This window comes from Tenebrio molitor, chromosome 8, assembly GCF_963966145.1.
Source record: "Tenebrio molitor chromosome 8, icTenMoli1.1, whole genome shotgun sequence".
NCBI lineage: Eukaryota > Metazoa > Arthropoda > Insecta > Coleoptera > Tenebrionidae > Tenebrio > Tenebrio molitor.
In genome coordinates, this window is record NC_091053.1 from 6,392,472 (window position 1) to 6,404,568 (window position 12,097).

The 12,097-nt window shown below is 35.0% G+C and overlaps 1 protein-coding gene across 2 annotated transcripts in view; it reads left to right on the forward strand.

The window, feature by feature from the left end:
- Nucleotides 1-12,097, forward strand: part of LOC138136362 (acetylcholine receptor subunit alpha-like) — a 57,972-nt gene that overhangs the window by 34,788 nt on the left and 11,087 nt on the right. For both annotated transcript variants that reach the window (XM_069055529.1, XM_069055530.1), the window contains exon 2: nt 10,446-10,539. In XM_069055529.1, the coding sequence (XP_068911630.1) occupies nt 10,491-10,539 (49 nt within the window). In that variant the 5' untranslated portion in view covers nt 10,446-10,490. The remainder of the gene's footprint in view (nt 1-10,445; nt 10,540-12,097) is intronic.

Consider the following 12,097-nt stretch of genomic DNA (forward strand, 5'->3'; position numbering starts at 1 on the left):
CTCTTGCAGTTTCAATAACTGCACTAACTGCAGCAGTGCGTTTTAGCGGCTGACCTGCGGTTTATCTTCGGTAAACGTTTCACGAAACAACTTTACACACCGGCTCAGGTTATCTTCGAGGTTTTCCGTCAACAATAACATTGGGAAATTCGGCGATAAACTCTTCTAAGCAGTTTTGTACGGAGTAGATCCATAAACCATTCACTTTCAAACCATTGCGATTGCGAAAATAACTTTCAATCAAAACGTTTTCTGCTCTAACGTGAACACCAGCAAACAGTAAACTTGTCTGAACGCAAATGTCAAAATTGACAGTTCTACTCTAATTTTACTAACGGGAAGTTCAAACGATGACATGCCTTCACAGAAACAAAATGTTTTCATAGGTAATGCTACCAGAATATTAAATGAGCACCCAATACTTGCTATGCACAGTCGTTTTATTAGTTGCCTATTCACTCCTTTTCGAAAATAATATTCCAATAAAAATGCTTTCTCTTCAATGGTAAAACCCACTTTACCACTTATTCTGAGTTGTTTTCTAGGTTAACAACAGCACACTGTTGCTGTAAAATTGACGTTCCTTTGACATTTCTAGGAAAAATCTGCTACCACTGGCGACGCACTTGGCAATAAATCTATTAAATTAGCCATTTTACAAGTGTAAAATGTTGCTCTTGTGTGTTTTATAAATTTTCTCCATTATCAGATATTAATAATAAAATGCACAATTATAATTCCAACGTCTAAAATTCACGAGGTGTGATTTATTATAAAGTAGCGTTTGAGACCACACATTTGCATAGAATTCCGCTACGACATGACCGATAATTTGCAACGTCTGCTCTGATTTGTTTTCTTTTTGATCGCTTTGTACATAGCACCCACATCAGAATTTGTTCATAGGACATTATGGATTACAGACAATACTGAAATCAAGTAATGAACCTATTTAGTATTGAAATCACAACATAGTAAGGTTTTCCCGGCGGCCACCCACCCAAATGCTGAAGGTGTACGATGTTGCTTAACTCCATGTAATAATGAAACGGACAACATTAGAAACGTTGTAATTTGTAAATTGACTTTCTTAACCGTTTGTACTTCAATTGCTTCATGTGAAAGAAGTTTTGCGAGATTAAAATTAATCACTTAATCAGAAACTTCGATCAAATATGGGTTAGCGTGAAATCAGTCTAGCTTTACCTTCAACTGGAAATATAATTGATAAATTTTCGGATACGAAAGCCCACAATGTCGATTTTAATTTAACTGTATTCTCCTTTATTTAGTTTTGAATGAAATACGTTATTTGTTTTGCTGTTATTAAATTGTATTTTCCCTTATTCACTTTTGAATAGAATGCGAATTTCTGTGGTTGTTTTTTATGATATCGTTATTATTTCACTCAATATGGCTGCGAGGGAGGCCTTCTAAATACAAGACTGCTCCGGCTGCTGCGCCTCTGCATTTTGAACAAATAACAAATAAATAAAAGATATGTACTGTCGCGAGCATTAAATCTTGGTCGTCAAGGTCATTTTGAAATTTCCTGCTACTGTCACAAATTAAAAATTTTGCTTGCTTAATTAGGGGCAATTTCAATAAAACGTCAATAAAAAAAAATGTTTTATTTTAAACATTCCTATTTTTACAGAGTAAAAATTATTTCGCTAGGGTGGCAACCCAGTTGGGACTTCCAAAAAGTTGACAAGATTTTGACAAGACAAGGCAAATAGAATTTATTAGAAGTTATGCCCGTTTCACATTAGAGCACTTTCCGTTGCACCAAAGAATGACCTTGACGATCAAGATTTATTGCTCGCGACTGTACATATCGGATATACGACGAAATAAATTATTTATCAAGTGTAATCTAAACTTTTTTACATTTATTATAGACAAAACCCAACAAGAACACCACAACACCTCAAGCTTACAACAAATTTCTTTCAAGTTTCTTTTCCACTTAAATTTTCTCGCCTTAATTAATCCGTAACAAAGTTCATTTTGTTCGGGAAAAAAACTGACCCGTCTGGATTGTAAAGGCAATAACTCGTACCTCCCTCTTGAAAAAGCTTTTAATTAATAAAAATACTTGCACTGCTCCTTTGCCCCGTGCAAGAACGACCCCATCTGAAAGAAAAGAGCGCGCCGCGAACTTGTCTGGGAGCATTATACAAACAAAAGAAATGAGGAAATTAAGTTAAGATTGGTTGGAGGAGTAGGCCTTCCGCCACCGTCAAACATCGGTATGGAATAATTTTTTACGCAAACCCCCGCCAGTGTTTGAGATATCGCGTAATTTCGTTATCTCACAGTCACTATCACTTGTGAAAGCTGACGTTTAAAGCTTCCAGCTAACAGCTTTTGCTGTTTCAGAGAAGTAATGCATCGATTGGCCCCAACGTTGCTAAGATACTACCACCTATTCGCCCCTTCTTCTTCCGTCGCGGCGGAGGGCGCTCGCCCTATCTCCCTCTTTCATCTCGGTGGACGGTTGTTTAAAGCGCTTTCGAAGTTCAGAGTACTCCAGGTGCTCGTGTTACTTTTTAATGCCACTCCATAACTCATGTTTGGTCGGGGGTTCCATTATTTTTTTATGTTATGACACGTGGGGGCTATTATGGGGGCGGCTGAAGAATGGCCACGTCGACTACTTACGGCCACCAAATATCTGCCTGCGTCAGATTCAACCCAAAAACCAGTCCATTTATCACCAAAAAATTCTTTCAAATTCCATTTTCTAATTTGTACAAACTTTGTTTGTCGCAACCTCCGGCGCAATTTTCACGTGAGAATTGACGCCACCGCAGCAATTTGCAATTTCTGTCTGGCGCCTTGACCCACAAAAATTATTATTTTTTTTTACAAATGGACTTGATCCCTAATTCACGATTTCCGGTAGGAAGCAGAACTGGGACGCTTGGACGTCTTCCAAATTTCCATTTCGGGAGAAAGTTGTGGATCAGATGTAATGATCGGATCGTAAACTGGCGCTAACACAGGGGGTGTTAAGATTTCAGCGCTCATAATTTGCACCGCGATCGTAAATTTTTAAGCAGTCTCTACTTTATGTGATACATTACTGAAAATTTCTATCGTATACGGGCGTACCTTTACTGTTTAATTGGGATAATGAATTTTACAGTGGGCTTTTCAGAGAGCGACTCTGGAATTGTCTTCGCGAAGAAAGTCTTTTGTCCTGGTGTATGTTCAGGGAACACGTCTGTTGACACAGTTTAGCGGAAGACAAACCTGGCTTGGCTTTTTTTCGAAAACGTTTATAATAAATAATGCAGAATGTGGAGTTGCGGTTATTTAGTCTGCTAAACGCATGTAATATTAAATGCGTTGAAATACAAGACATTTATGTCGAAAAAAATATAACGCTGGAGATAGAGTCATGTATTCGATTCGTTACGATCCTATAAAAAGACAGTTTATAGATTTGATTTGGCTCAAACAAGGACGGCTAAATCGTAATTTTGATTTAAAATATATTCTGGCGCCATTGCAAAATATAATATATTTTTGTTTTTCTCGACTATCACTATAGACATAGTCATGCAGTTTCTTGCGTTCGATCAACAATTAACACTATTAACTCTACAAAGGACAGTTCTTAGATTTGAAATAGCTTAAATGGTAACAAAGGCATAGTCATGTTCACTAAAAAATTTCCCGGCGCCTCCACCAGTTTTAAAAAATATATACTTTGTCTGATCTATCACTGGAAGTAGCTTCGATTCGTCACAATTGGTTCTAACGTGCGATCAAAAATAAAAAAAATCGAGAGGGCCGTAATTAATACGCTTCAGTTGGCAACACGTAAAAATTTAATTCAAATGTCATCAGATGTCATTACAGTTGGTTGCAAAAAATAAGGGGAACTGTCAGAATAAAATTGACACATTTTTACAATTTTTTCATAGTGTGAAACCTTACGAGAGATAGGTTAGAATTAACGTCAAAATTTAATTAATGTTCCGACTTTGCAAAGGTCATTTGAAAACATGAAGCGAAGAGTAACATTATGTTTTAAATCTCATTGTTTCATTGCACTAAGTGAGGAATTTCTTTTACAACCGACAGGCCACACATAATTACCACCTTTATGAAAATCAAGATTTCAACGTTCTCAGAATCACTAACCTAACGTTTAAGACTGACATCTGATAATTGAAATCTTAACGAATTGCCAACTGAAATTTTTGGTCACAGCCAACTCTATTTTTTTTCGATCTCACGGTATTAAACGCTGTTTTTAGGATTTCTATTTTAAAGATTCTGGTGCATCGATCATTTTTGGAACACACATGTTTGCGATTTTATCAACTATGTATTACCTACTTTTTGCTATAGATTTATTGCGACTTTCTCTATAAAAGGGTTTGATATAGTCCATACTAAAAAACATATAAACATTCATTTTTGTAATGACGAACTAGCTGAAACTTTCTTTTTGTTAGATTTTTTTTACAAAACAAATAAAAACTGGACAGTTGGCAAAGATTTAAATTGTCATATTATTATCGCTGCCATCATGAATGAATTTCCAAAACGGAGTAGAGCATCAATAAGCAACCAGACGCCGCAGCACATTTTAAAGGTTTTCAACAAAATAAAAGAAATTACTCATGGAGATAATGGAAACGTAATTACAAAGTACAAAGTTGTAGAAGCAAATGACGTGACCCATAACCTAACTTTTTAAAAGCCAAAATTCGCGGTAAAAAGGTGTGTTCACAAGACAAAAGTTACTAAATGTAGTAACTCTAGTTCGTCATTACAAAAATGAATTTACAATAGTTAGCTGTGCAGTTTCGAAAATTTTGACATAAACCTCATTCGCTTGGTTAAATGAAAATGTGAAAACACGAAGGGTTTTTGGGAACATTCTTATTGTCTGTATAAACGCGCAACGGCAGAAGCATTTTTATTCATCATTATTGGATTCAGAATAATTTCTGTTTTCTCATCGTTCGAATACATTTTAATCGTCCTATTTTAACTTTGTCGAAAGTAGCCACGTTACCTTTGGAAATGTATTGTGGGTTGCATTTTCAACTCCGTCGGGCTGATTATCACCCGTGAAATTTCCTGCATATAGTGAGATGCAATTTTCTGCATTCGATTCTCTACGACTACTTCCATAAAAGACGCTCCTTCTTTGATATAACTCAAACGTTAATAAAGCCATCGTCAGTTTTATAGAAAAGGATTCCTGGCGCAGCCACCATTTTACATTTGCTATTTTCTCATCACAAGACATCATTTTAAAATTTACTCTGACTCGAACAAGGAAGAAGATATCGTAACTTTTATTAAAAGACATTCCAGGGGATTACAGTTTTGCAAAATACGAAGTTATGATTTTCTCAATTATTACTACAGACATAGAGTCTTGGAATAAATTTGCTATAATTAACGCTATAAAAGACAATTTATATATTTAGTATAGCTCATACAATAAAAAAGACTGGACTAGAATTTATGTAGAAAATAATTTCTCAGTGCTTTTACAATACGAGTATCTTTGCTACTAAAGAAAATAGATTACTACAGATAGAGCCATGCAGTTTCTTAGATTCGTCACAATTAACTCAATTGGATGTAGTTATAAAATTTTATAATGTAACGCAGAGTAACTTTGATTAAAAAATATCCTAAATAATCGACAATTTTTGCCACAATATATTTGAAGAAAATATTTGCTAGCGCGTATAAAACAGACTCCTTCTTTGATATAACCTAAACGGTAATAAAAATGTCATGAGTTTTATAGAAAAAGTTTCCCGGCGCATCCACCATTTTTAAAAACATCGAGCGTTCCTGGGCTGGGAAGGCGTTGTTTTGCTTTTTTAAAGTATAAATTGACAGTTGTAATTAGAACATGTTGACAAGTTGACAGCTAACCTAAAATTTAAAAACAAAAAAAACCTTTCTATTTTTTTCCTTTCGTGAGTTCACTATCAATATAAGTTGATATTCTTCCGAATATTTAAAACAGTTTTCAACCTACCTGAAGGTCGAAAAACAGCAAACAATTCGCGTCAATGACACGCACAAATGTCATTCATCTCAAACGGCGGGAAATTCAAACTTCACACTGTTCCAGATGGTTCACTTTTTTTCAACGCCTTCCCAGCCAAGGGTTTCATTTTAACGCATGATACATTTGACAATTTCTGATCAGTCATCACTAGAAATAGTAGTTTAAAAATTTATTTTAACTCTAACAAAGAAGACGATATCGTAACTTTTACTAAAAAAACATTCTAAGACATCGAGCATTTTCGCACAATATAAGTCAAAATTTTCTAAATTATTACTACAGACGTACAGTTAATTTCAAAATTATAGAGTACACCTAATTTTCTACAATAAAATGCCTAATCTAACCGAAAACGCGAAAGTGCTCATTCTTTCGAAATGAGAAATAAATTCTGAGTGCCTTTGCAATATCTTTGTTATTTTTCTCATAGATTAGAAAGATAGAGCCACGCAGTTTCTGCGATTCGTCACAATTAACTCTATTGAATGGAATTATACAGGGTTACTATAAATGATTGTAGTCCAAGTAGGCGTAAAAACTGAATGTAAAATTTATGGTTGCCGCTCCATATAAAAACATCAAAACAATGTGAATAAGTGAGTACGCACCGTTCACACACAGGAGTTAAATTAGGTGCAAAACAACTCAATATTTTTGGATACAATCCTTAATTAAAAAAAAAAAATAAAATCCTTATCACCGCACTTTTCACCTAAAAAATGACAGTGACAGCGACAAAAATTGACAGTTCACATGAAAGCGACAAAAATTTCATAACATGGGTATGGCCTGCTTTGATTACAATCATTTATAATAACTTTGACTCGTACGCAGAATTATACTTGCTACACACAGTCGTTTTATTGGTTGCCTATTCACCCCATTTCGAAAATAACATTCTAACAAAAATACTTCATCTTCAATGGTAAAGCCCATTTTACGACATATTCTGGGATAATAGTTGCTTACAATTACAGTAAACGTCTGTAAACCTTGCCGAAAATGTTTTCTAGGTTAACAACAGCACATCGTTGACGTTTCTTTGACATTTTCGGAAAAATCTGCTTACCAGTGACGTCGCATTTAGCAATAAAGCAGACGAATATAAAATGTTGCTCTTGTTTATTTTATGAATCTTCTCCATTATCAAATAATAATAATAAAATGCACAATTATAATTTCAACGTCTAAAATTCATGAGGAACGATTTATTACAAAGTAGCGTTTGAGACCACAAATTGTCTACGCCCATGCAGTGAACGCTTATTTGCATAGAATTCCGCTACGACATGACCAATAATTTGCTTGTTTTCTTCTTGATCGCGTTGTATATTTGAGATTTTCTCAACAATTACTACAGACAGAGTCGTCCAGTTTTTGCATTAAATTCATTATGAATATCTTTGTAAAATGCAGTTCTAAGATTTGATATAGTTCCAATGGTATGAAAGATGGTAATAATATATTTTTTTTTAATTAGAAGCGCCTCCACCATTTTTGAAAACTATATTTGCAATTTTCTTAACTATTACCACAAACAAGCAATTAAGGTTTCTAAAATAGATTTGCCACTACTAATTCTATAAAAGCATTTCTTAGATTTGCTATAATTCAAACGATATTAGTTATTTGTACAACTAGTTATGAAAGTCATACTTTTTTTCACGAATTTGCAGATTGATTAACGAGGGCGTAGTTAATCACGCAAATAAGTAAAAAAAGAGACTTTCATAACGTGTTGTACACACTATTTTTTTTGCATATCGATGTAAGTTGAGAAATTTGGTCCAAAAGGATTTATGAAAAATTACAAAAAAAAAAATAGGTATGCTTTAACAATCATCTCCAAGGAATGATGCAAAAAAGTACTACTTTCACTACGACTATTCGTGTAAAAAAAGTGCTACTTTCCTACGATTTTGCGTGTAAAAAAGTGCCACTTTCATTACGATATGCAAAAATATATATTGTTATCTTTACAGAAAATATTTTCTCCACGATTATTAAAAAATGAATGCATTCAATGAAAGAATAATATCAATTACACGCCCCGTGTTAGAATATACTGACATCCACGGCTGTCGGCCAATCACATCCCCCGTATTTTCATTCTACGACAGATCGCCAATCGGATGCGTTTGTAAATAAACAATCAGTCGCGCGTCGCGTAGCAACCGCTAAACGAGGCACAATTTTAATTGTCAAATATTAAAATCAAATTAAATTCAATTTTCTTGGTTTAGTCGTGGAGAAAGTATAATCTTCAACTCGCGTATAATGGCTATTCTTCGCTCAGATGATTTCATCACTCGTCTACGGGCCGTGTTGGAATTTTCATCCTACTGAGTAATAACTATCATTATAGGCTCATTGAAGAATGTACTATTCTAACGCCATTTTTACAAAATGTTTTGCATTTTTCTCAGCTACCATGTTGGAATTTATTGCATTAGATTCGTCACAACTGGCAATGCAGTTTTAAAATTTAATACAACTCAAGCAGGAACAGAAAAATAACAATTTTTGCAGATTATTTTACGACATTTCCACATTTTACCACAGGCGGAGGAATGCAGTTGTGTAATTCGTTACGATTAAGGCTATCATAAACAGTTCTTAGATTTCATATACTTAATTCAAACGGTGAAAAAGTTATCATTCATAAAAATAAATATCCTGGCGCCCACACCATTTTTTAAAATATAAAATGTAGATAATATATAAAATACAATTTATAAAATTAATCCAACTCAAATAGAAATATAAAATCAAAGAAATTCCTTTTCGAGAGGATTTCCCTTGCCATTCAACGTGGAAACGCTGCAAGCATTCGGGGCACTTTTCCAGATTCCGCAATATTATTGGAAATTTTTGTATTTACGAGTATTATAAAACAAAAATGTTATGTAATTAATAGTATATTATATATTGAGGGAGAGAAATGCATGATTTTTCCTAAGGTGCAGTTTGTAGCCAGAGGGCGAAGCCCGAGGGCTACAAAGCACCGAGGGAAAAATGAGCATTCTCTCCAGAAGTATATATACTATTTTTTTCACGGTAGGGAGTAGAAACAGCACAAAAATCTCAAATTTTAAGAATAAAAAAATTATGACAAATGAGTTGTCATCTTTCGATGAATTTAATGGAATTAGTAGTTGCCTTGACAAGACAATTAGATGTTTGTCACAACAGTCAAAAAAAATGAAAACTCCCATTAGATTTTTGTCACAACTGTCAAAAAAATGAAAACTCCCTAGGGAGCAAATATTTGCAAATATTTGCTCCCTAGGGAGAAAATGCTCTACTTCTGTCACGATGTTGACATCCGAAAAGTTGATTTCTACTCCCGATCGTGAAAAAATTTTATTAAATTATTTATATTTGAAATAATTTTTATAAAACAAAATATCCTAACGCAATGACGATTCTTATAAAATAGATATTTGCGATTTTCTCAACTAGTTCTGCAGACAGCCATGCAGTTTGCAATAGCTTTATCACGATTAACTCTACGAAGTCAGTTCTTAGATTAGATATAGGTCAAACTGTAAAAACTAGTGCTTTTAAAATAAAACACATTCTGTTTAACGTATGCATTCAAGCGATTTACGTCAGTCATTATTTCTTAGCCTCCGACATCTTCCGATTAAAATCTTCTCGTCTTACGCCAAGTTCCGATGGGAAATGCCTTCTACAATCTTGATTGGATATTGTCTAAGGCAAATTAATTTCGTTTTCTTTTAAATTGAATGTCAAATCTCAAGTAGGTACATCATTTCACAAATTGGATTTCAAGCAAAGCACCCCACCGTTATTTAGTGTGCAATCTTTTCCGACAGCGAAAACAATTAATTAAAATAATAATGAAAACGCTTTCGGTTTAGAGAATGTTTATCTAACTAACCGAGAATTTTCCCAGCCCTTATTTTCTCGATTGGTTAATTAAAGGAATTTAATAAACACGCCCCGAGCTAAAACAAAGAAACCTTCTTGTTAACGCAGAGCTCAAAGAAAAATGAAAGACGGGAAATCAGCTTTTTGTTACCATAACATTTCCTCGAATTAGATTTACTCGTGACAGTTTATTTTCACAAGCGCCATCAACAGGCTTCCTTATATTGAAGACTTTCAGTTTGATTAGTTTATTTAGTGATAGCTCCTGAAAGCTGCTCTATTTATTGATGCTGTACGAGGAAACACCGTAAAATCTCAACGATCAAGCATATACCTGCGAAATGAGACGACACACAAAGCAATACAACATAAAACTCCATTTATGAGTTTCCACAATAACCATTCCTGTTGGGACTTTTCCAGGGGATTTGTCCAACTGAAATGCTGAAATAATGACGTTGCCGCAGGCTTTAATTAAAGGCTTCTGTTTCAGAAAACTGAAAGGTCCACCATGTGGACATGATTCGGCCATCGCAGGATGAAGAGCTTGGTGGGGATTATGTGGATAGTTTTAGTGCTCATATCAGGTGAGTGGAGATTGCATAGACGACCCTCGTTAAGGCGACACCCAAAAAATCACCCGCTGACACAAAACCAATTACAAAACCCCAGATTAATTCAAATCACGCGCTCAATTACGTCCGCTTGTACGTCATCGTTTGGCGCCAAATTTAAATCAAGGCCATTTCTCTCCAAACCGCAGAGAACATCCGGCGGGGTTATAAATGAAGTTGAAATGCAGAGAGGAATGTAGGGTCTTTTTTAAAGCTATTGAGACTCAACCCCACACAAAAGAATTTTTCTAGAATTCTGCATTCCTTATTTATAAACTGTATATACCAGGACCGTATCGCTGAGTCGCCAGAATATTAAATATTTGATTCAGCCAAATTCCTGACAGTCTTGTCATATCAGGATTTATATGATAAAAGTCGTTGCATCAGAGATATTGTGCGGCGAGATAAATCTCGACAGACCGAGTGATCGAATTAGCATTGGACGTTAAATTTGGCGGTTTAGAGACATCAAAACATATATGCTTTATGCAGAATGAGTGGCCATAACGTCGGATAGGAGACAATTTACACAAAAATAAGACCGGGCAATAAAACCCGGATTTATCGACTGAACCATCCAATCGGACTAACGTTAAAGCTGCTGCCGACCTGTGAAAGCGTCGGATTTAAAAGCTGTCAAAAACGGCGAGTGTTTGCGATTGGCAAACTAAATAACGACCCCTTCCGCCGTTTCTAATTAATTTATTTATTCACATCTTGAGAGCGATTTGTCCGGGGGCTGTGTCATAAGTTTCCATTTTTTATGGATCGTTTCCGGGCGCACTCTGTCCGCGGTTTTAATTAATAAACATGATGCAGTAGTGTTTTATTTGAATGTACGGCTCCACCTGATCGATGTTAATTTAAGTTGGATTTTAGTAATGGGTTGGTATGATGACGGTAGTTGCGGGTAGTTAAAAGCTTCTTCGGAACAGGAAGTGTTACGGGTATCGGTGAACGGAAGTAAGGAGAAACTTCATTACATGTAGTTGGCAGGCTTCGTATGTATGTGCATACGTTATCTTCTTGATCACACCTCAACGACTCTAGCGGTGTTAAGTCTGTTAATAAGATAACCTGGCACCTCGACCTGCGCCCTAACCGTATTACTCCACACAAATTAGTTTATTTATTCCCAAAGGAGAATGGAAGTGGGCGTTGCCAGAAACTAATCGAAAGAAGCCTAAAATTAACGAGCATCATTTCTGCAACTGCACAAAATCTACATTTATCTCGATAAAATGTGCAGCATGTTATTGATACATTTTTCAAAATATTTTTCTCCAATAGAAATGTCTCTTTTTCCGCTCCTGTTAAATAAAAGATTCATTACATATGCGTATACTGTTAAATAATGTTCATTACCCACGACTGTGAATAATGACTCATTATTCCACCGGTTGTATAAAATTTCATTTGCATGACATAGACAATAGCTATAAAGTTGCTGTAATACAACGTATTATTCATATGTGTTGTATTAAAATCAAATAATAAATGAATTTTGATAGCGAAAATGATAAAATTT